This window comes from Pseudophryne corroboree, chromosome 3 (genome assembly GCF_028390025.1).
Source record: "Pseudophryne corroboree isolate aPseCor3 chromosome 3, aPseCor3.hap2, whole genome shotgun sequence".
Classification (NCBI taxonomy): domain Eukaryota; kingdom Metazoa; phylum Chordata; class Amphibia; order Anura; family Myobatrachidae; genus Pseudophryne; species Pseudophryne corroboree.
In genome coordinates this window covers 675982587-676009415 of record NC_086446.1, presented here as the reverse complement: position 1 = coordinate 676009415, position 26829 = coordinate 675982587, and the positions used below count along the sequence as shown (strand labels likewise).

The 26829-nt window shown below is 44.5% G+C and overlaps 1 protein-coding gene across 1 annotated transcript in view; it reads right to left on the bottom strand.

Moving 5' to 3' along the window:
• PDZD7 (PDZ domain containing 7) overlaps positions 1–17610 on the bottom strand; it is a 163791-nt gene extending 146181 nt beyond the window's left edge. Inside the window, exon 1 of the mRNA XM_063961904.1 lies at positions 17249–17610. Coding sequence (XP_063817974.1) covers positions 17249–17441 — 193 coding nt within the window. The 5' untranslated portion in view covers positions 17442–17610. The remainder of the gene's footprint in view (positions 1–17248) is intronic.
• Between the last annotated feature and the right edge of the window lie 9219 nt (positions 17611–26829).

The following is a 26829-nucleotide window of genomic DNA, read 5'->3' as shown; positions in this document are numbered from 1 at the left end:
GCATTTGTTCACAGCGCAGCAATCAGGCTAAAAAACGGCAGTTCTGCGCATGCGTATGCAGCAATGTACGGGCACAACGAATGATGCAGTTTTGCACAGGGTCTAGCGATGCATTTCAGTCGCACTGGTTGCCGCAGAGTGATTGACATGAAGTGGGCGTTTCTGGGTGGCAACTGACCGTTTTCAGGGAGTGTTTGGAAAAACGCAGGTGTGCCAGGGAAAACGCAAGCGTGGCTGGGCGAACGCTGGACGGGTGTGTGATGTCAAATCCGGAACTGAATAGTCTGAAGTGATCGCAAGCGCTGAGTAGGTTTTGAGCTACTCTGAAACTACACAAAAAATGTTTGCAGGCGCTCTGCGATAAAAACGTTCGCACTTCTGGTAAGCTAAAATACACTCCCAGTGGGCGGCGGCATAGCGTTTGCACGGCTGCTAAAAACTGCTAGCGAGCGATCAACTCGGAATGACCCCCAATATGTAACCAGATTGCACAGGTTGCAACCCAACTTAACACATAGAAACATAGAGGGGTATCCAATCAGAGGTGAAAAAAGCACTTTTTTCCAATGTTTCACCAAATTATTATTATTTTTTTAACAGGCTATCCAATCTGGATCATCCGTAAAAAAAATAGCATTCCTCCCGAAAACAAACAGGTTCAGTGGAACCTGTGTGTTTCGGTAGATACAGCGAAAACTGGGCTGTTTCTGGGGATGTGGTTTCGCCTGCCTCAGGCAGATGAAACAAAATCCCAGATAAACCACGTATTGTACATAAATGGTAATTTACTGGTTCAAAAGCTTCACTAATACCCCTTTCAGACTGACAAAAATTTCCCAGGTTATTGCACATAAACGCTCATCAACCCGGGAAATTGCTCAGTGTGAAAGGGTACAGGAACAATATCCCAGGACGAGCGTCCCAGTATTTCATCCCAGGTCTCGACCGGGGTTGAATCTGGGATAGTCCCGGGATGTGGTACGGTGTGAACGGGTGTGCTGGGTCAAGGCGACCCGGCACCCGTTCTCTGCATAGGAGGAGGCGGCGCTTGGAGATGATTATCTCCATGCACAGCCTCCGGTAGCGTTAGCGATGACGTCACCAACCCGGCAATATGCCGGGTCGGGCCGCAAGTCTGAAGGGGTCTCAAGCCGGGTCGCACCTGGGAAGCACCCATGTACACATTCTTGTCAGTCTGAAAGGGGTATAAAGTAAAGTCAAATTAGCTATAGTTAAACGTTGTTTTTCAATGGGGATCCCGGCGGGGAGGGGCGAGTGCAGCAAGCCCCTTGCGGGCTCGCTGCGCTCGCCACGCTGCGGGCTCGGTGGCGACCTGCGGTCGCCACGGGTTCTATTCCCACTCTATGGGTGTCGTGGACACCCACAAGTGGAAATAGTCCCTGTTGGTCGGCATGCCGACCATCGGGATACTGAGCCAGCGGGATGGTGGAGGAGGTCATGTGACTGTCGGTCAGCAGACCGCCGGTCACATGAATACCACCCGTTTTTCAATACCCATGCCGACATACTGTAGCCTTAGTATTATACTTGCCTTCAAATGCAAAACAAAACCATTATGTGGATAGAACTGCATCCAATTCACAGCTGCCCTTATTTTTGTTATATCCAAGTAGAAAACGAGTTTTATGGTAAGAACTTACCTTTGTTAAAACTCTTTCTGCGAGGTACACTGGGCTCCACAAGGACAGACATTGGGGTGTAGAGTAGGATCTTGATCCGAGGCACCAACAGGCTCAAAAGCTTTGACTGTTCCCAAGATGCATAGCGCCGCCTCCTCTATAACCCCGCCTCCCTGCACAGGAGCTCAGTTTTTAGTTAACCAGCCCAATGCAGTAGCAGGAAAAGAGACGACAACAGTTAGTAGCCACATAAACCACACTCTTACGACAGGAGAAAGTGTCAGCGGCTAATGCCATACCAACCCAAAGAAGCTAATTGCGTCAGGGTGGGCGCCTTGTGGAGCCCAGTGTACCTCGCAGAAAGAGTTTTAACAAAGGTAAGTTCTTACCATAAAACTCGTTTTCTGCTGCGGGGTACACTGGGCTCCACAAGGATAGACATTGGGGATGTCCTAAAGCAGTCCCTTATGGGAGGGGACGCACTGTAGCGGGCACAAGAACCCGGCGTCCAAAGGAAGCATCCTGGGAAGCGGCAGTATCGAAGGCATAGAACCTTATGAACGTGTTCATTGAGGACCACGTAGCCGCCTTGCACAATTGTTCAAGGGTCGCACCACGACGGGCCGCCCAAGAAGGTCCAACGGACCGAGTAGAATGGGCCGTAATGTGAGCAGGAGCTGACTGACCAGCCTTCACATAAGCATGTGCAATCACCATTCTAATCCATCTGGCCAAAGTCTGCTTGTGAGCAGGCCAGCCCCGTTTGTGAAACCCAAACAGAACAAAGAGAGAATCAGATTTCCTAATAGAAGCAGTTCTCTCCACATAAATACGGAGATCCCGTACCACATCCAAAGACCGCTCTTTGGGAGACAGATCAGGAGAAACAAGTGCCGGAACCACAATCTCCTGATTAAGGTGGAACGAAGAAACCACCTTAGGTAAATATCCGGGACGAGTCCTAAGAACTGCCCGGTCACGGTGAAATATCAGATATGGTGAACTACAAGACAAGGCACCCAAATCCGACACTCTTCTAGCTGAGGCAATAGCCAGCAGAAACACCACCTTCAGGGAAAGCCACTTAAGATCAGCTGAACCAAGAGGTTCAAACGGACACTCTTATAATGCCTCCAAAACCACCGACAAGTCCCAAGGAGCCACAGGCGGGACATAGGGAAGTTGGATACGCAACACACCCTGAGTAAAAGTATGTACATCAGGTAAGGTCGCAATTTTTCTCTGAAACCATACCGACAAGGCAGAAATGTGAACCTTGAGGGAGGCCAGACGCAGGCCTAAGTCCAGTCCCTGTTGAAGAAAAGCCAACAACTTGGCTGTACTAAACTTGGAAGCGTCATAATTGTTAGATGCGCACCAAACAAAGTAAGAATGCCAGACCCTATGGTAAATCCGAGCAGAAGCCGGTTTCCGGGCCCACAACATAGTTTGAATGACCGCCTCAGAAAACCCTTTAGCCCTCAAGACGGAAACTTAAAGAGCCACGCCGTCAAAGACAGCCGGGCTAGGTCCTGGTAGACACAGGGGCCCTGAACGAGGAGGTCTGGGCATTGTGGAAGTAGAATTGGACGCTCTGACGAGAGGTCTTGCAGGTCTGAGAACCAGTGCCATCTGGGCCACGCTGGAGCTATGAGAAGCAGTATTCCTCTTTCCTGCTTGAACTTCCGAATTACCCTGGGCAGGAGTGAGGGAACACGTACGGCAGCCGAAAACCTCCACGGCACGGCCAGCGCATCCACGAATGCTGCTTGAGGATCCCTTGTCCTTGCTCCGAAGACCGGAACCTTGTGGTTGTGTCGAGACGCCATCAGATGCACGTCTGGAAGGCCCCACCTTTCCACTAGGAGTTGAAACACTTCTGGATGGAGGCCACACTCTACGGCGTGTACGTCCTGACGACTGAGAAAGTCCGCTTCCCAATTCAGGACTCCCGGAATGAATATCGCCGATATGGCCGGTTGATGGCGTTCCGCCCATTGAAGAATCCGTGAGACTTCCTTCATTGCCAAGCGGCTTCGAGTGCCGCCTTGATGATTTATGTAAGCCACTGTGGTGGCGTTGTCCGACTGTACTTGAACAGGACGGTTCTGAATTAAATGCTGGGCCAGGTTCAATGAATTGAAGACCGCCCGCAATTCCAGAATGTTGATCGGGAGGAGAGACTCCTCCTTGGTCCACCGACCCTGAAGGGAGTGTTGCTCCAGCACCGCACCCCAAACCCTTAGACTGGCATCTGTCGTCAACAGGACCCAGTCAGATATCCAGAAGGGACGGCCCCTGCACAATCGTTGGTCCTGGAGCCATCAGTACAGCGACAGACGGACCTCCGGAGTCAATGAGATCATGTCAGACCTGATCCGGTGAGGCAGGCCGTCCCACTTGGCTAGAATAAGCCTCTGGAGGGGGCGAGAATGGAATTGAGCATACTCCACCATGTCGAATGCTGACACCATGAGGCCCAGCACCTGCATCGCCGAATGTATCGACACTTGCGGACGAGAGAGGAAGCAACGAATCCTGTCCTGAAGCTTCAGGACTTTCTCCTGAGACAAGAACAACCGCTGGTTGTGTGTGTCCAATAGCGCTCCCAGGTGCACCATGCTCTGAGCAGGGACCAGGGAGGATTTCTTCCAGTTGATGAGCCACCCGTGGGCTTGCAGAAACTGGACAGTTAGATCTAGGTGACGTAGGAGAATTTCTGGGGAATTTGCCAGGATCAACAAGTCGTCCAGATACGGTATGATCCTGACCCCTTGACGGCGGAGTACCACCGTCATCACCGCCATAACTTTGGTGAAGACTCGCGGAGCCGTGGTTAAACCAAAACGTAACGCCCGAAACTGGTAATGGAGGTTGCCAATCGCAAACCTCAGGTATTGCTGACGCGACACTGCTATAGGAATATGCAGATAAGCATCCTGTATATCCAGGGAGACCATATAATACCCAGGTTCCAAGGCCAGAACGATAGAGCGAAGGGTTTCCATACGGAACTTGGAGACTTTCACAAACTTGTTCAATGCCTGAGGTTGAGAATGGGCCGGGAGGACCCATTCGGTTTTGGGACTAGAAATATTGGAGAATAGTACCCCTGGCCTCTCTGAGCAAGAGGCACCTGTACCACCACTCCTGTATCCAGGAGGGTCTGTACCACCGAATATAGAGTTTTTGCCTTTATCTGGTCTGAAGGGACGTCTGTCAGGCAAAATCGATGAGGGGGGCGGTTTTTGAAGGCTATGGCGTAACCTCGAGTGACGACTTCCCGTACCCAGGCATCTGAAGTGGACTTCAACCAATCCTGGGTATACCCTAGAAGCCGCCCCCCCACCCTGGGATCCCCCAGGGGGAGGCCCGCCCCGTCATGCAACAGGCTTATCGGTCTTGGAAGCTGGCTGACGGGCAGCCCAGGCTCTTTTGGGCTTTGGTTTACCAGGTTTGGAAGTGCGGGCCTACTTGTGGTACGCCTGACCTTTTGCTTTACCTGAAGGACGAAAGGGACGAAAGGAAGTACCTTTAGCCTTCGGCACAGAAGGAGCGGTACTTGGCAGACAGGCAGTTTTGGCAGTAGCCAAATCAGCCACTATCTTATTTAAGTCCTCCCCAAGCAGAATATCTCCCTTGAAAGGGAGTACCTCCAGGGTTTTTCTAGAATCCAGATCCACAGACCAGGATCTCAGCCACAATATCCGGCGAGCCAGGACTGACGTAGTAGAGGCCTTGGCTGCTAGAATACCGACATCAGAAGCCGCCTCTTTAATATAATGAGAAGCTGTGACAATATATGACAAGCACTGTCTAGCATGGTCAGAAGAGATTTCAGCTTCCAACTCTAGGGCCTTCAATAGCCTCTGCAGCCCATGTTGCTGCAATAGTGGGACTTTGTGCAGCACCCGTGAGGGTGTAAATCGCTGTCAGACAACCCTCCACACGTTTATCCGTAAGCCCTTTCAGAGACGTGACGGTAGTGACAGGTAGAGTTGAGGAAACCACCATCCTAGCCACATGCAAGTCTACTGGAGGAGGCGTTTCCCAATTTTTAGACAGCTCTGGCGCGAGGGGATAGCGAGCCAGCATCTTCTTTTGCAGCACAAACTTCTTTCCTGGATTTTCCAGGATTCCTGACGTTTATCCACCAGGTGATCAGAATGAGGTAAAACTTGTTTAACCACCTTCTGACGCTTCAACCTATCTGGTTTCTTAGGAAGGACGGATGGCTCGAGATCATCCGTAATCTGTTGAATCAACTTAATAGCCTCCAAAAGATCAGGAACATCCACATGTGAACTACCCTCCCCATCAGCAGTATCTGTGTCAGAATCTGTAGGGTCAGTGTAAGCGCCATCTTCATCAGACGAGGTGTCAGTGACAGCAGTGGATTGTGAGGAGGTAAAAGCTCGCTGAGAGGACCCCTTGGTCTTAGGCGAGCGAGGGTCAGACTTTTTAGTAGTCAACGACTGGTTCAATTTCTTCAATTGAGCAGACAAGCTATCTGCCCACGGCGGGTTAGCCGCGGGGACCACATACGGTTGAACTGGCATAGGAGGTCCCATAGGGGGCGTTAGTTTAGTAACTAGCGTATTCAGAAGTGTGGAGAAAGTAGCCCACGGCGGGTCATTATGGACCCCCGTTGCCACAGTCCCACTGGGGGGCAAGGAGCCCCCAGAACCAGAGCCCGTACCTGCTATATTCTCCTCATAGGGATCTGTGGCGTCAGCAGAACCGTTACCCTCAGGAGCAGACATGATATAACTTGCAATATCAGGTAACACAGTACAATTGCCAGCAGCACAATACCTCTTGCCCAAACCCCTGCGCAGTGTAGTCAGCACAAGCAGGGTTACAGGAGAGATATGCTGACTAGAATCACAGAGAAAAATACAATTAGAGTATGTCTTGTGAATATCCTATATTACAGTATTATAAACCTGACGTACCAAGCCCCCTCAGGTTATAGAATATAGGGATAGCAAGTTGAGTGAGAGACACGAAATGAAAATCACCCAGCAAGCTAATGCACACACATATAGACACAGTTGTACAATGCAGAGGTTATTACTAACAATAATACTGCACTGGACTAGCTTATATATATAGCTATGTAGTCAATAGATATAACACTACACAGTAAGAACTGGATGTATATCACAGGGTACTTGTACCAGAGAACCCTGACTAAATGCACTCTTTCTTAACTATCACTGTCTAAGTGACATGTAGAATACTTAAGTGTCATGTAAAGTCACAGCGCTGACAACCAGGCAGCTTTACAAAGGAGGATTTGCCCAAGCAGTCCCAGGAACAGTGTAGCTGGGGAAATGGCGCCCAAACACTGACAGGGAGTGAGGGAGAGACAGATATGCAGCTCCAGGGCAGGAACATTTACTGGAAATGGCTCCCTGGGGCTCGGGGAGGGGCTCCAGGTCTAAGCCTTATCCCCTCTGCTGGCAAAACCACCTTGTACTGCGGGCTACATATAAAACGGTTTATAGAGAAAACCTGACCTGCACCCATGCCCTGGTGGGATCGCCTGTACTGCCACAGTGTCCACCGCCAGCGCGCGCGGCCCGCCTCCCACCGGCCGCGCCGGATCGCGATCCAGCACAGGTCCCGTGAGCGGGACCCACACACCACCTCCCGAAGCGCGGCCACGCGATCCCGGAGAGCCCCCGTCGTGTGTGCCTGACAGGAAGAGAACCGGAGCCTCCCGCTGTAGTTACCCGGCAACCAGGGTGCGGGAGTGTACAGCGCCGCTAGGGAGAGATGGAGCTGCAGCAGTGAATGTCTCCTGACATCTACACACTGCTGCAGCCCTTGAAGTCTTCACTTTTCTTCATAAAAAGCTCTTCTTAGGGCTGCCTGGAGCAGCCTCTCTGTTACGTGCCTGCTATCTGCGGCACCAACTACAAAACTGAGCACCTGTGCAGGGAGGCGGGGTTATAGAGGAGGCGGTGCTATGCATCTTGGGAACAGCCAAAGCCTTTGAGCCTGTTGGTGCCTCTGATCAAGATCCTACTCTACACCCCAATGTCTATCCTTGTGGAGCCCAGTGTACCCCGCAGCAGAAAGATGAATAAACAGTAAAGCCTGAGTTATCTTAAGGTGCTACAAAGATAAAGCAATATACAAATATGCATAGGTGTCAGAGCAAGGGGGGTGGGGGGGGCATGGCAGCGGCTTTCCTCCTCCCCCCTATATTTGAGAGGTGCTAGTCAATGTACTCAGTCATGGGGTGCAGTGTGACCACCATAGGCTTACCACAGGCAGTGTCAGGAAGGAGATTATGGATTCTATTCATGAAGCAGTGAAAAGTGTGGAGAAGTGAGCCAGTGGAGAAGTTGCCCGTGGCAAAATATCAGCATTGAAGTAACATTTATAATTTGCGTACTATACAATTGTACAGAGCAGCTGATTGGTTGCTATGGGCAACTTCTCCACAGGCTCACTTCTCCACTCTTTTCACTGCTTCATGAATAGACCCCAATCTCCTTTCCGGCTGCTCCACCTCCTCCCTCCCCACAGCCCTTCTCTGCCTCCCTCCAGGGCACTCTTTCGTCCTGCACCCAGCAACTTCTACAGTGTGTAGCTAGTTTCTGTGGGCTGGCCCCTCCTCTGAGACCAGCCCTGTGTCCTTCTCAACTCCCACGTGTCCTTCTCACCTAATATGTTCCTCCCCTTTTCCCCCTCAGCTTCCGCTTCGTCCTTTCTCCCTCCCTCACAGCACCACCCCTAGATAGATAGATAGATAGATAGATAGATAGATAGATAGATAGACATATATATATATATATATATATATAGAATATGCAAGTATCCGCACTGTACTGAATCTCCAGAAGACAACACGGTGGTGCTCAACTCCAAGGAATTTTTTGGGTTCCTGATAATAGTCTTTTTGAAAAAGAGGGCACTCACCAATAATTTCTTAAAAGAAGGTCAGAAGGTCATTTTAATGATACATTCGCTGGTCGACGTTTCGATCACATCCCAGTGATCTTTGTCAGGACAACAAAGCGGTGTTGTATGGTGACAGAGCACCAGAAGCAGAATGCCAGACATGTTCAACATACAGGTATTTATACCACCATCAATTTGAGTATCACGCCCCTACTACATATGTCACTTCCTGTTGGTGTGTATACTGAAAAACAGGAATTATAACCTGAAATATGTTCAATATAGCTACTGTGGAAAAAAAGTACATGATACATTAGTGTAGGTGCCTCATGTAGCAAAAAGTTTGCTTTGAATGGTGCTAGTTAGCATAAAACACACCAGCTACGAAAAACAGGAAGTAGTCCGTGCGTTCCAGCGATTGCTGGAACGCACGCGCCAACCGGAAGTCGCTTCCGTAAACCGGAAGTGGGGTATAAACAATCAAAAACACAAGATGAAGGAGTGTAGATGCGTTCCAGCCACCCTGGAACGCACAACAAAACAAAGGAAGTGACAGGTGTGTCAATCGGGGATGACAATCAGGTCATAGAAACCGGAAGTAGTCAATGTAGTAATGAAATAATGATATTTGCAATAGTCAATAATATAATTAAATCAAGAGGATAACGTGGGCAAATACTACTCAGTAGGTCGGCCGAAGATCTCAAATGGATGGTGGTGCACAATTTCTTCCAAATATTAAAAATTATCGAATAAAACGTAACTTTTAATACTAACAATAAAACTAAAAATTAAAGTTATTTAAAAGATATGTATTATGCAAACACCGGGCTATAGAGTGCTCGAGTGTGGCCGCCACAGTACTGGCTGGCATCAAGAGAGCCACAGTATAGCCACGGGTCACACTGATACATATACACAAATATGCCTGAGGAAAAAATATATGTAAGATGAAAATACACCATGACTGTCGATTATCCTAAGAAGATACCGTAAGGGTTAGTTTCATTGAGACCTAGCGGAATAAGTGTCTCTAATTCAAAGATCCACCGTGATTCACGTCGTTTCAATTTCAATTCCCTATCACCACCTCGAATCGTTGATGGAATGTGGTCAATTAACATACATTTCAGATTTGAGACTGAATGTTTATGTTGTAACCAGTGTTTGGCTACTGGTTTATCTGTCTTATTGGTCTCCAATGCCTGCCTGATGGAGTAACGGTGGTTCGCCATGCGTTCACGGAAGCACCGTGTAGTGAGTCCCACATAGTATAGCCCACAGGGGCAGATGATAATATAGATCACAAAGTCAGACGTACATGACAGCTTATGTTTGATTGGAATGCGTTTTCCACTTTGTGGGTGAACAAAGGAAGATCCACTCATCATAGATCTACATGTTGTACAGTCAGGGCATCGGAAACAGCCCAATTTTCTCTTTGCGAGCCATGTTTGATTTGTGATACGTGGTTGTAGAGTCGGACGCATCAATAATTGTCGCAAATTAGGCCCCCTGCGGTAGGAGTGCATCGGTGGTCTTTTGCTCAGACTCACCAGTTTGGCATCTGATGCAACTATAGGCCAGTGTTTCCTGACTGTTTTTTCAGCATCCTTAGACTTTGTGTCAAACGTAGAGGTAAAGATGAGTCGACCAGGCTCAAGTCTTGATGTAGGTTTCTGACCAATATTCTTGAATTTGACCTTAGCCTTCCTGAGGCATCTGGCGACCACCTTCGGTGAGTACCCTCTCGCAAGAAATCTTTCAGACATTTCGGAAAGCTGTTGATCAGCAGTGTCCATTGAAGAGTTGTTACGTAACACACGTAGGAATTGAGAGATAGGCATATTTTCTTTTAAGCTTTCTGGGTGGTGACTTGTTGCAAATAACAGTGTATTCCTATCAGTTTGTTTGCGGAATAGGGTAGATCCTAAGTGTGTACCTTCCCGGAAGATCGTAACATCAAGAAAATTGATACAGTCATGGTGTATTTCATAGGTAAACCGAATAGGGCCATCAATTGTATTAAGATACTGAACCATTCCATGAAACTCGGACACAGTGCCCTTCCATAAGACAAATATATCGTCAATATAACGACCGAAATACGCCAACTTATCCCCAAATTTGGGGACAATATGTGTATTCTCATACTGGTGCATAAATAGATTAGCGTAAGATGGCGCTAAGTTCGAACCCATGGCGGTCCCATTGCACTGGAGATAAAAATCAGTGCCATAGCAGAAATGATTTTTACTTAGAACAAGTTCTGCCAGTGTTATCAAAAATTCAGTGGGGGGACCACCATGAGTACCACTACTCAGCGCCACCCTCAATGCTTCAAGACCAGTAGAGTGGGGGATCACTGTATACAGTGAATTGACATCCATAGATGCCAAAAATACGTCATCATTGATATCACCAATTTTGTGTATTTTATCAAGAAAATCACCCGTGTCCCGGATATAGCTCCACATATTGCTCACTAGTGGTTGTAAGAAACTATCCACAAAACGGGCAATCGGTTGCAATAGTGAATCCTTTGCTGATATGATGGGGCGTCCAGGGGGGGTGTCAAGGGATTTGTGAATTTTTGGCAATGTGTACAGGATTGGGCACACCGGGTGTTCAACAGTGAGATACATGGCAATTTGTGCATCAATCCAGTTATTCTGGAGACCCATAGAGATAGTGGAGTCTACAAGTTTTTTTATTCCGGGCATGGGATTCTGTGTAATTTTGCAATAGGTCTGAGTATCCGACAACTGTTGCATTATCTCCTTATTATATTTGGCCCAATCCTGTACCACTATCGCCCCGCCCTTATCAGCTGGGCGGATCACAATTTGGTCATTGTTTTTAAGTGCCTGTAATGCTAGCCTCTGTTGTTTGTTGAGGTTATCATAAAGGCGGTCGCCCCTCTGTTGTTTTAAGTCATGTTCAGTAAGTCTAAGGAATGATTTAATACTCGGATTGTGAGAGATGGGGTCAAAGTTACTGGGTTTAGAAAAAGTATGATCCCGGGGATTCTCACAAAGTTGATTTGAAAAAAATTCCCTGAGTCTGAGTTTCCTACCAAACTTAAAGTGATCAACAGACCATTGGAAGGCGTCGTGTCTAACTGTAGGGACAAAGGATAGTCCTAAAGAAAGGACTTCCATTTCGGTGGAGGAAAGTGCTGTAGTGGACAAATTAAAGACAGTAGTTAGGTCTTTGTTCCTTTGTCTTTTTTTGTGTTTCCTCCCGCCCCTCCTTGTCGGGTATTTGGGGGACGCCTGACTGGGGGTGTAGTATTTTTGCGGGTACCCCGGCCTAAAAAATCACCCCTAAGCGGTCTAGAGTCAGTGAATTCACTATCGGAGTTAGATTGAGAAGAGCTATCGTATTGTCTCTGTGATCTATACCTAGGATTATGCTGAAATCTACGTGTGGAATTCCTAGTGTCCCCTTTCAACCACCTATACACTTGGTGGTTCGAATAATCAGCGTTTACAGTGTCTAATTTTTTTCTCTTAAAAGAGATAAGGTCACGTTGGTATGTAGTGACCTGCTCCTTAAGTTTCTCAATCCAATTTTCAGTTTTTTCACGTGTGAGTGTACTCAGATGTAATGAATTAAACTCAGTGAGTTCTAGTCTAATCTTACCCAATTCAGTACCTACTTCTTCGATTACAAGAAGAATCAAATCAAGTGAGCATTTATTTAACACTCCACACCATCGTGTGCAAAATGACAGATTGTTACGTCCAATGGTGGGAGTGTTACTGACCCTAAAACCACGAGGGATTTTTTTATTTCTATAATAGTCAGATAAAAATTGACCATGGAGAGTGAGATCTATCTCCCGCTTCCTTAATTTTAACAGTTTGTGATACAAATCAATGGGTGTATCGTCTGGTAGTTTTTGAAAATCACGGTGATCAAATAGAACTTTTTCGGCGTCATCATCAGTTAATGAGACAAAATTGTTCTGTGCTAAGTTTAGCGTAGCCTCATCGAGTATATTGCTTGCCCCAAATGACATACTAAGCAGACAATATAGTGCTCCAAAACAAAAGATTATCTTAAGTTAATATAAAACCTAAATCAAATATCATGGAATAGTCAGAAGTATAACAATGATGGCTGGGTAAAACCCTAAAACAGGCATATATTAAAAACAACAGAACAAGCTGGTGCAATATGCAATCTGTCGCACTGTAGCAATCAACACATGCATAAAAACAAATCTTCTTATAAATTTAACAGGGAAATCAAGAAAATTAAGTCCACAGGTGCTGGATAAAGGCAAAAGGTATGATATACACGTTGCCACACTATAGAATATGCAAGTATCCGCACTGTACTGAATCTCCAGAAGACAACACGGTGGTGCTCAACTCCAAGGAATTTTTTGGGTTCCTGATAATAGTCTTTTTGAAAAAGAGGGCACTCACCAATAATTTCTTAAAAGAAGGTCAGAAGGTCATTTTAATGATACATTCGCTGGTCGACGTTTCGATCACATCCCAGTGATCTTTGTCAGGACAACAAAGCGGTGTTGTATGGTGACAGAGCACCAGAAGCAGAATGCCAGACATGTTCAACATACAGGTATTTATACCACCATCAATTTGAGTATCACGCCCCTACTATGGGTTCGAACTTAGCGCCATCTTACGCTAATCTATTTATGCACCAGTATGAGAATACACATATTGTCCCCAAATTTGGGGATAAGTTGGCGTATTTCGGTCGTTATATTGACGATATATTTGTCTTATGGAAGGGCACTGTGTCCGAGTTTCATGGAATGGTTCAGTATCTTAATACAATTGATGGCCCTATTCGGTTTACCTATGAAATACACCATGACTGTATCAATTTTCTTGATGTTACGATCTTCCGGGAAGGTACACACTTAGGATCTACCCTATTCCGCAAACAAACTGATAGGAATACACTGTTATTTGCAACAAGTCACCACCCAGAAAGCTTAAAAGAAAATATGCCTATCTCTCAATTCCTACGTGTGTTACGTAACAACTCTTCAATGGACACTGCTGATCAACAGCTTTCCGAAATGTCTGAAAGATTTCTTGCGAGAGGGTACTCACCGAAGGTGGTCGCCAGATGCCTCAGGAAGGCTAAGGTCAAATTCAAGAATATTGGTCAGAAACCTACATCAAGACTTGAGCCTGGTCGACTCATCTTTACCTCTACGTTTGACACAAAGTCTAAGGATGCTGAAAAAACAGTCAGGAAACACTGGCCTATAGTTGCATCAGATGCCAAACTGGTGAGTCTGAGCAAAAGACCACCGATGCACTCCTACCGCAGGGGGCCTAATTTGCGACAATTATTGATGCGTCCGACTCTACAACCACGTATCACAAATCAAACATGGCTCGCAAAGAGAAAATTGGGCTGTTTCCGATGCCCTGACTGTACAACATGTAGATCTATGATGAGTGGATCTTCCTTTGTTCACCCACAAAGTGGAAAACGCATTCCAATCAAACATAAGCTGTCATGTACGTCTGACTTTGTGATCTATATTATCATCTGCCCCTGTGGGCTATACTATGTGGGACTCACTACACGGTGCTTCCGTGAACGCATGGCGAACCACCGTTACTCCATCAGGCAGGCATTGGAGACCAATAAGACAGATAAACCAGTAGCCAAACACTGGTTACAACATAAACATTCAGTCTCAAATCTGAAATGTATGTTAATTGACCACATTCCATCAACGATTCGAGGTGGTGATAGGGAATTGAAATTGAAACGACGTGAATCACGGTGGATCTTTGAATTAGAGACACTTATTCCGCTAGGTCTCAATGAAACTAACCCTTACGGTATCTTCTTAGGATAATCGACAGTCATGGTGTATTTTCATCTTACATATATTTTTTCCTCAGGCATATTTGTGTATATGTATCAGTGTGACCCGTGGCTATACTGTGGCTCTCTTGATGCCAGCCAGTACTGTGGCGGCCACACTCGAGCACTCTATAGCCCGGTGTTTGCATAATACATATCTTTTAAATAACTTTAATTTTTAGTTTTATTGTTAGTATTAAAAGTTACGTTTTATTCGATAATTTTTAATATTTGGAAGAAATTGTGCACCACCATCCATTTGAGATCTTCGGCCGACCTACTGAGTAGTATTTGCCCACGTTATCCTCTTGATTTAATTATATTATTGACTATTGCAAATATCATTATTTCATTACTACATTGACTACTTCCGGTTTCTATGACCTGATTGTCATCCCCGATTGACACACCTGTCACTTCCTTTGTTTTGTTGTGCGTTCCAGGGTGGCTGGAACGCATCTACACTCCTTCATCTTGTGTTTTTGATTGTTTATACCCCACTTCCGGTTTACGGAAGCGACTTCCGGTTGGCGCGTGCGTTCCAGCAATCGCTGGAACGCACGGACTACTTCCTGTTTTTCGTAGCTGGTGTGTTTTATGCTAACTAGCACCATTCAAAGCAAACTTTTTGCTACATGAGGCACCTACACTAATGTATCATGTACTTTTTTTCCACAGTAGCTATATTGAACATATTTCAGGTTATAATTCCTGTTTTTCAGTATACACACCAACAGGAAGTGACATATGTAGTAGGGGCGTGATACTCAAATTGATGGTGGTATAAATACCTGTATGTTGAACATGTCTGGCATTCTGCTTCTGGTGCTCTGTCACCATACAACACCGCTTTGTTGTCCTGACAAAGATCACTGGGATGTGATCGAAACGTCGACCAGCGAATGTATCATTAAAATGACCTTCTGACCTTCTTTTAAGAAATTATTGGTGAGTGCCCTCTTTTTCAAAAAGACTATATATATATATATATATATACAAAGCAAATAGAGGTATATTGGCGCCAAGGGGGTCGTATCAACACCCTACTTTAAAACGGACCCTTGCAACGTTTTACAGATAAATTTCGTCTGATAACATATATAAAAGATTTATTTATAAAAACACAAGTTCAAAACCAATGTCCATGAATATACAGAGTTGATACATTTGAATTTGTTGCACAATTTGAACAATCAGCTTGTAGTGGTGAGGAAAGATGTAGATATGTCACTACAATTTCCTCCTTCTCCTTATTGTAGATTCGGAGGTAACATCGGACAATAGATAGATAAATAACCCAACGTGTTTCATCTTGTTCCGAGACTTCATCAGGGGTGATATCTCATCAATTTAATAAGTATTGTCTGCACATAAATGATCATTCAAAGATGTTTGAACAAAGTTTTTTTCAAAATTTCAGTGGAACTTGATTGGTACAGCAAGGACCAGGCCTTATGAATTATCAGCTTGAACCTGACATTCGGATACCCAAATATGGAGAAGATTCATAAGGATATAGAATCTAACCGGTTCATATCCGTAAGACACCTCATCAGTCAACAGCTTGAGCCTGACATTCAGAGTCTCAGGTGTGAAGACAATTCGTATAGGTTTAGAACCTTACCAGTTCAGAACACGTAGCAAACCCTCCAGTAGTGCAGTACTGACAGCCCAGTCTCTGGAGGGTTTGCTACATGTTCTGAACTGGTTAGGTTCTAAACCAATACGAATTGTCTTCACACCTGAGTGTGTCCACTTGCACTTTGGGAGAGCACATAGGAGCACACTTGAACTTGTGGTTCATTTGTGGATATATACAAACCATTTTTTGAGATTCTCCCTGAGTGGGGTTATTTTTCAGATTTTATTGAATAGACCCTCACGAATTAAGACTGAGGTCTCTTAATTTTTAAAATTGTCAAACAAACCTGTACTGGTAAATGGTCTTAAGGACCTGAGGATTTCTATGATTGTCAATTTTGGATTGTTTAGCTGTATTGATCATCCCTCTGAAGAAGTCCGCTAAGGACGAAACGCGTCAGGGTGGAAGAGAGAAAATATACCCTTCATTTCATCATCTGACACTAATCATTGCCATGTGTTTGTGAAAGGATTATCTCTTTTAGCAATATGTGCTTTTAATAAATTGATATTATTTATTCATTGATATGGTCAATTGCATTGCTGGTCAAGCAAGGAAGTGATTATTAGCGCCATCTGATTCATTGTTTGGAGGTGTTTTGGTTTGGTCCTGGCTAACAGTAGGACCGTTTCAGAGGGCAGCAATTTTACAGCGCAGGATAAAGGTGGTTTTGGTTTATATATATATATATATATATATATATATATATATATATTTCTATCTGTCTGTTAGGTAGGTGGTGTGGTATGTACGTCCGGCTGCCCCTGAGGGCATTCAGATATTTAGGGGCACCAAAATGAAATTATATCGTGGCCCCACCCAACCTAAAAATTTTGTGGCGTGCCTGCAAATATGTACACACTAATAAAGTTAAAGTAGCATAGCACCACAGTGGTTAGCACTGTAGCCTTACAGAATGAGACAGATTCCCGACTAGGGCCTTATCTGTGTAGAATAGACCCATGTTTCAGACTGTAAGCTCCAATGGGACTAGGATTGATGTGATTGACAAATATTCTTTACACAGCGCCATGAAATGTAAAAAAAAAGTAGACATTACAAAAGGAAATATAATACTGTCCAATATATACATTATTCATCCATAGCACACATAATGTAAGTATGCACATATCCAGTGGCACATTGGTTAATAGGATGCAGGTAAATATATCCTGTGATTTACCTTCTAAGGGAGAGTTTATCAGAATGACCCTTCCCATTGGAGACATGGCTCGAAGTCCCTTGGGATGGCCATTTCCCTGCCTGTTCAACCTCCGGAATATTTGCCGAGTTCTAACTGAAGAATCTCTCCTGGAAGTCCCGGGCAAGACAGCATTGGTCATCTCACTGTCATCCATTTCAATAGCATGTGCCATGGCGGCAGAACGTGAGGGAGAGTCATAGGGAACCTAGAGTCAGATAAATGCTTGTGGTGAATAATTCCTATGTACGTTCAAATGTGAATCTCCTTCATGTCATCTCCCACCAGAAGAGATGTATGTTGGACATATTGAGGAAAAGCATGTGTTCAGGTCATGACTGGAAAGTCTGTGTTTTCCATCCTATTAATTTCCATTCAACAGAAAATAATGTCCTGCACTGGTAATAAAAAACAAACAAAAAAGACATTTTTAGAAATCTGGATTTCTTTTATTTTTTCTTCCAATTTTACATCAGATTATTAAGGCACCATACACTATACAGATACTTCATGTATGTATAATATAGTAGTAAGGACTATACAATAATCTTAAGGACATTTCTGGTGCCGGCTAATCTTAATAATTGTATTACATATCTAAAGTCTGCAATACGATACTGGCAGGAATATAGGGGTCTATGGACCTTATTCAGAGATGGATGCAGATCGCTGCATACGCATCTCCTCAAATTCTGGGGGCCGCCCAGCACAGGACAAGGCCGCCCAGTATGTGTAGCGCCGCCTCATGATGTGGCATTGATTTAAGGTTAACCCCTGGCAGTGCAGCCTGGCTGAGCTGTCAGGCGGTCCATGGCCTTCCGAATGCAGGCTGTGTTCGGGTCTGAATGACCCCCTATGCACTAAGCCTTGGAGAGAGATAAAGTACCAACCAACCAGCTCCTGTCAATTTTCATACACAGCTGTAACATGGTAGTCAGGAGCTGATTGGCTAGTACCTTATCTCCATCCATGTCATCTCTCTCCAAGTTTTAGTACACTGACTCCTAAATGTTTTAATGCTGGATTCAATTTAATATCAGCTGTATCCACATTTACCAGAATTTGGGGCCTGGGTTCCATATAACCAGTGATTTGGACCCACATATGTGACTATAATACTACTGTAGTTGTCTGTGAATTTAGCACACACAATGGGGGTCATTCCGAGTTGTTCGCTCGGTAAATTTCTTCGCATCGCAGCGATTTTCCGCTTAGTGCGCATGCGCAATGTCCGCACTGCGACTGCGCCAAGTAAATTTGCTATGCAGTTAGGAATTTTACTCACGGTTTTTTCTTCGTTCTGGAGATCGGAGTGTGATTGACAGGAAGTGGGTGTTTCTGGGCGGAAACTGGACGTTTTATGGGAGTGTGCGAAAAAACGCTACCGTTTCTGGGAAAAACGCGGGAGTGTCTGGAGAAACGGAGGAGTGTCTGGGCGAACGCTGGGTGTGTTTGTGACGTCAAACCAGGAACGACAAGCACTGAACTGATCGCAGTGGCAGAGTAAGTTTCGAGTTACTCAGAAACTGCACAGAGATGTCTTATCGCAATATTGCGAATCTTTCGTTCGCAATTTTAAGAAGCTAAGATTCACTCCCAGTAGGCGGCGGCTTAGCGTGTGCAAAGCTGCTAAAAGCAGCTTGCGAGCGAACAACTCGGAATGACCCCCAATGCACACTGTTATACTATAGCTATGCTTTTGAAAGATATTACTAAAGTATTGTTATTGGCAATGTTGTACCATCCATTAACCATGACAATGAGGCCTCAATTGTTACTGTATACAGAAAGTAAGCTCAATTCAATCTTACTAGGTAACAGTCAATGCTATAGTAGGTATTCCCCGATCTCTAATATCTATGTATTGTACCTATTAGGTGATTAGCAGAAAAACTTTATTCAAGGACCTTGTAGGTGGCATTTGACGTATTTTTCCATTTAAGTATCAGATCTCATTACAGCAAGTTGGGCAATTCACACATGAACCCCTAAGTGTGCAGCATGCTACCTGTTTCCCCCAGCTAAAATACAAGCAGCTAGAATCCTGAGTGACATTTGATGGATCAGTCACATTGCATTGCACAACCTGTCCTGTATAATTTCACCCAATCTCTGCCGGCAGATATCTCTTGCAAGGTGCCTTGGAGTTCACCTCTGAAAGAATAGCCAGGTCAGCAGTATACGAGGCACTCCTGGAAGATATACCTGGCTGCATGAATAATTAATAAGATGTTGTGGCTTTCTCGACATGGTTGGTAAGCAGAGCTAACAAGCAGCTGTTTTTTTGGGGGGGAGTTCCAAAATGTAAATAGGTGACATGGATGACTAGCTTCATTGTAACCTGACTTCATGCAGGAGCTGTTAGCTGTCTAAATAAGAAAATAAAGCATTATGATGATAGAGGTACAGGAGAAGTTATTACTGATTCCAATTCTCCATCATATCAGCTAGGAACACAAATAAAACACTAATTGCAATAATAATAACGGATATGTATCTGTATTGCAGCAGCAGAAAACACATCCCGCACAGGAGATAAATGCAGCAGTATAACTCTGTCTAGTGACTGCTTTGTGTTCTGCAAACTCACATCTCACCAGAACGATAGAGCGGTATCATATGACAGATTGCTGTTACACTTCATAGGACTGTATACCCAACACAAAGGACACATGTCGTTTAACCCGTTCCTCTTTAGCCAGACAGTATGAAAATATACTGTACTTCTGACTAACATGTTTTATCCTCACTCATCAGAGAGAGGAGCGCCAGAATACAGAGCATACCAGTACATTAAGCTGTAGGGAGCAAAGTGATGCACAATACATTGGACCTTTACTATGCTAGAAATGGGAGAGCAGTCACTGAGAACGGTATACCTCTACAGATGACCTCAATAATTAGGTTGCAGGGCTTTAATGGCTTTTCAACTTGTTTGCTTTTCTCTGATCTTTAGGGGTCCACTAATTGCAAAGTACTAGTTTCCGTATGTATTAAACACACCAATATCTTTCACACGTTTATAGGTGAATGTCCCCATACTGTAACTGAACTTGGAAAATGCTACATTGCATACGTTTGGCTGTAAGAGGCTAAAGGTGAGTGTACTGTAGTGTCCTGGATTCTTATCACTGACACTATCACTGAGGTCTGCTGTGTTTAGCTAGTGACCCAGTGTTGCTGCTGCACCCACCGTGCTGTCCGACAGGGGCGTATCTGGGCCCTTCTCGCCCTGGGGTCCTGTAGTGACCATGCCCTCTGTACCCACGGTAGTTCTTCTGCGGTCATGTAGGAAAATATCTCCCAATCACAACATTCTCACAAATATTACAGATATTACATGCATTATAATAAAGCACTTCCTATATATAGATAGATAGATAGATAGATAGATAGATAGATAGATATAGACATTTGGTGCCATATTCCTATAAGAAGGTAGAGACTTGACTCAGAACTGTCCTTTGCTCCTAACATTCATCTGTCTCAAAATCATGTTACATGCATCTAATAAACATATCAAAGACACAATCATACCTTACACAAGACACTGCTAATACCCTAATCCATGCTCTCATTATCTCCCACATTGATTATTGCAATAGTCTTCTTACTGATCTCACTAAGAAGAGACTTTCACCATTACAATCCGTTCTGAATGCAGCTGCAAGGCTAAGATTCCTCGCTAGACGTTCATCGTCTGCAGACCCACTAAGTCAGTCCCGCCATTGGTTACTTGTATTCCACCGCATTCAATATAAAATACTTTTACTCACACACAAGGCCATTAACCATACTACCCCAACGTACATCACTTCGCTTATCTCAAAATATCTCCCAACCGACATCTCCGATCTTCACAAGATCTGCGTCTCTCATCCACACTCATTACTTGCTCCCATGCACGATTACAGGACTTTCTGCAGGCTGCACCCACTCTGTGGAATGCCCTACCACGTACATTAAGACTCTCCTCTAGTCTACAGACCTTCAAGCGTTCCCTGAAAACTCACCTATTCAGGCAAGCGTATCAATTTCCAGAACCGCCCACATTACATTCATAGCTTTCCGATACAATTATATCCCCACAGTACAGTCCACACTTATCCTTACATATTTTCTTTCTTCAGTCTCCTTTCCTCCTGACCCTGGTTCATCACTGCTGTGATGTGATATCATGCAGCCCACCAAGAACCTTTACAATCTGGTGGACAACTATGCAACAGATAGCACCTGTCCTTGTGTATCCATGCCTATTTCCCCATAGATTGTAAGCTTGCGAACAGGGCCCTCCTACCTCTATGACTATTTGTTTTTACCCAGTTTTGTCTTCTAATTGTGTCTAGTTGTAAAGCGCAACGGAATTTGCTGCACTATATAAGAAACTGTTAATAAATAAATAATAAATGAGCAGCATTACAGCATTTTCTCTGTTCCCAGCTCACAGTCCTATGAAATCCATTAGACCATGCACGATGTGCAGCAGCAGAACACATTCCAGGTTATTACAGGAGGAAACCCTTTCTCACTTCCGCTCACACCTATATGGGGAACCTCACCACTAATTCCCTCTCCCCATAAGAGAAGGTATTACAGCAAACACTACTGCATTTTATTCATGCACATAACACTGCCAGACTGAAATCCGCCTAATGCCGGTACACACTTGCCGATGTTGGCTTCGTCGGAACGGCGGCGGAGGGAGGACCTGGGCCATGCTGAGTTCGCCAGCATGGCAACGCTTGTGACATCGCCATATTGAGCTACATGTACAGTTGATGGGCGATGTCGCAAGCGACCCACAGGCTGATGGGTACACACTGGACGAATGAAACAATATGTCGTACAGAAATATCAGAATCGGCCAAATTGTTTAAAAACTCACCCAGTGTGTGCCCAGCTAGTCACTCTGCTGAACATTTGGCTGTAACCAGGACTGTCTTAGGGAAAACCCTCAGCAAACAATAAATAAAGATGAAATACAACGTAACGTCATAGCATGGATTCTCATGTGTTGTTTACACTATCAACTTACAAGTTTGTGTGTGTACTATCTATCTATCTACACACACACACACACACACACACACACACACACACACACACACACACACACACGCACACACACACACACACACACACACTTAACCAATTTTAAAGGTTAATGACAATAGTGAAAACATGTAATTATTACAGTAATGAAATATAAAGGTGGACATTTCAATAGTTTTGTTTATTAATAGACAATACTACGACACTGCATATACCATTCATTGTTCAGTAACTAGCATAAAGTGTAATAGAGTTACACAGAGAGGATACTAGGGGTAACACTATTACTATGCACTAAATGAGCTATATTAAGGCATCACATGTGCCAAGAGTATACTGCTCTTACACCTACGGTGATAATACAGTCCCCAGCCCTGCAAGTAAATATAAAGCTGTAGCATGCATGCAGAACGTAGACTTACTGTACTGCTGTCCTTGCAGAGGGATAATCTGACGCTGGAGCTGTGCTCAGCCAGGGAATGAGCTGTTACATCACCAGCCTGCACAGTACATGGGAGACAGGACAGGACCTGTGTGCGCCCTCTACTGGCTGCTGCCGGCCAATAGGAGAAGCCTGCTGCACCAGGCTAATCAGGTGTATAGAACTATTTGTAGCAATGATGTTTTGTACTGGGGGTGAGAGAGCACAAGGTGAGGATAAGTCAGGAAGGTGAAGATGCTGGTACCCTAGAGAGAAGTTGCTGTGTGTCAGGGATCTAGTGAAACTTGGAGACATCTAATTATTTAAGAAAATTGACATTTCCACATATTGTACATTTATGGACATTTCATACAGTACTTGTGTACTTTGCATCTATCCTCTTTTGTATGATGTAGCTCATACATATGAAACAATGACAAATACATGAAAACTAAACACAGTGCTGACAGGACACAAAAACAAAATAAAACAGGTGCAAAAGAGCAGAACAGGATTGCAAATATTATACACTTAGATGCACTTATAATTATAATGTACTTGTGCTTGCCCGCGGCTCTGCTCATGTGGATGGCTGTTATTTCTTAGTGAACTGATTTTACAAAGACAGTAGTGCCATCTAATATTGTTATGTATATCTTATTATTTTATAGTGTACACATTGATCACAAAATTTCTTTGTAAACAATATTTGCAGTTTTTCTTTTAGGGATTAACACAAAAAGATGCTTGTGGCTACTAATTCGTGAGCAAGTCACATAAAGCTGCCCATGGGAGAAGCAGCTGGTCCTGAGATCTACGCCTGCAGCCTTGACCATTTGCCCCTGCAACTTGTTGATCATCATAGCGAATGTAAATGCTGATTTACATACAGGACTAAAAGCAACACTTTAAAAAGACATTTCATACACTTTAAATGAAGCCGCTGCGGCCGCTATACTTAATCCACAATCTACGTACTTATTACACCATTAGCGTACCGAGTCCCGTACCGTGTACGGACTTTGCGTACAAACGCTGCACTGGCTGTACAAAGTACACACAGCGCGTACACACCCAAAGTTACGCAGTGAACCCTTAACAGATATGCATGCGATAGTAATACACTTTAAACCTTAGCAGGGAAAGGAAAACGCAACACCAGATTTGTATTTAAACTGCTGGGTTCCGACACCACAGCATATTATTACTGAAAGGGGGTTACAATCACAAAGCAATACAATACAATAGAATAATGGCTACAGTCAATGGTACATACTTGTGTGAATTTTGCCGCGCTACCCAGTCTGGTCCTTGGTCATCTAGATAGATAACTTTGTGAGTCTTGAGAGAAAGAGAGAGAGAGAGAGAGAGAGAGAGACCAGGCCTGCCGCTGGCTCCTTTTATACAATCTTCCAAAACTTAACACAATGGATACTGTAATCTCTTTGTCCATTGGACACAGGGATTGTCATTTACAGTACAGGAGAGGTCATAGGTTGATTTGAATAGGTGGGCGATGTCTGTTCAAGATGCACTTGTGGGTGGTCTCCTCTGGGTTCACGCCGCATACCTAATGTACAGTAAATACAGTTTATGTCTATATTCTGCTCCTGCACATAACTATTCGCAGGAACGTGCGATCTTCTGCAAACCAACACCGGAATATTACCCTTAAAATACCCTACAGCTGGATACCAAACACCACCTTATAACCTTGTTCTGTCCCCTCCTATCCTGTAAAGGTGAATCCCTTTGTTCTGATACAATTTAAACTGTTGTAATTTGCTGGTGTGATGCAGGGAGACTATGTGTACATTGTGCACTATTTGGATTAAATATGTAATGTGTTTTGACAGCTTTTCCATGCGTCCACAAACCCTACCATAAATACTCATACCACGCGCTAATGCGCAGGACCGCGGGAGCGACCATACGCAAATTGCGAATATGCGCACGCACGGCAGAACAACTACACGCACGGAGGCCATCTGTGTGTAGTTTGTACGTGATGTGTGTACTGCAATATTTTTTGACTTCGACAGTCCACCCTTTGGTAGTCACCAATAACTGCCACTACCTAATCAATAAACAGAAAAATATCTATACAATATCTACAGAAGTTTGGATGGTCGGGGGAGAGTTGTAGGTGGGAAATATATGACCTAGTGGGATAGTAAATAGCATGTATGTATGAATCCATGTCTGGGTGGGGCATGTATCATCGTGCCGTATATGTTATACATAAGCTTCGAGGTATTGCAAAGTATACATTAAATCCTTCTCATCCCGTATTAAGGGTCTGTAAATGGGCCAACAAACACTACCGAGCTCTATTCGGCTTCTTTTTCCAACAAATGGGGTGCACATTTAGTTGATGATACATGGATGGGGAAACATATGTGAGTACTAGTATATGTGGATATCACCTGTCGACTGTGTGCCATTAGCTGGAGGTTGCAGAGATGAAGATAAGACACATATATAAAAATACTTTCACATAAACATTTTGGGTAGGGCTGATGTCTTTTCCGGATGGATGTATCTGGGCAGAGAGGCAGACAAAAGAAAAACGGGTGAAAGAAACAGGCCATGAAATTCATTTGCAATCCTTATCATAACACCTTCTCTATGGATGGGTCATAAATTAAATCTGCTGCTATAACAGCGCCCTCGCTCCTTAGACTCATCAAATTTGTGCCGTGCTTGCGCCGCATTAGAATTTGGACACACCTAAATATCGAACCAATAATTATGACGACTCCCAGGATACAAAGGAGAAACTTCCCAACACTCATAATGACATTCTGAGCCCACTCTCCTAAACCTGAGAACCATTTACGTGGGTTCAACCATGAGACCCAGCCGGTCAGTTCATTACTCACAGTCGCTAAGGTAAGGTTGTGCTTCCTCCTGAACTCCCACTTCAACTGCAAGATATCGTCCATCTTTTGATCGATGATCTCCGTTGGGTCATCAGTGCTGTTCGTAATATAAGTACAGCACTTCACACCATATTGAGTTGCCAGAGTAACACAGTACCCACCTGTCACGGCTGTGACATAATTAAGGACCATCCTGTGCTGAATCAGTTCCTTCTTGTAAGCTTGTAACTCCCTTCCCGTATACCTGAAGGTGTCGTCATACATCTCAGTGATATTATCTATCAAGTTCGCTAGCGCATGGATATACCTATAATTTATAGTTCCTCTGGCAGTACGGGTAATGTCTAATGCGAGAAGGAACTGAATCCTGGTGGATTCGTGGATCAAATCAGAGGCTGCGTGCTCTGCCCTATCTATGAGGTATCTCTTGATGATGTGTTCGTAGTGAGTATGAGTATAAGGAGCCTGAGCACTGCGGTGAACGTCTTTCATTTTATCATGGGTTATGGTCATGACCTCTGGTAGTACTCTCCCAATATAACACAATTCCTCTGAGCTCGGGGCAAGCCACTTGTACGCCTTCCTCCCACATATGAAATAGGCATCATCTGGGAGAACATAGGGGACAAAATATAGCATCACCATATTACAAATTTTCCAAGTAAAGAAACCAGTCCCTAGTTCTCCCATCTGCTCAGTACAAGTATCGGGCTGGATGATATGAGCACAATACCCTGGCGATACTTTTCCAACCCACATGGTCTTGCTTCCATGAGTATACCTATACCGAAAATACCTCCCACTGTTGGCTATTTGGCGTACAAGTTCAGAGTCTATGGGTATCCTATCAGCTCTGTATGAAAAGGTCATTGTCTGGTTATTCCACGCCACTTCCCAATTTCCCGGTTTTCGGTAATTGGAAATATTAAAACACAACAAGGACCTGTCTACATGATACTGGTGGAGCTTCAAACTAGGGGGCCTAGAGATATTGAATTTCTTGTCCACCGGTCTCCCACCCGCAATTCGAGTACCTCATCTATTGCTAAAGGGTATGGTACTAATCCTGACTTACTCTGACCTTGAGGTACTTGTGAGCACACCCAGCATTCTGTCTGGTTTAAGACCTTACCCACTAGTGAGTGGTAATCACTCAACGGATGGCGGTCCATGTTGATATTAAGGTTGGACTGACATCTCTGGATGCA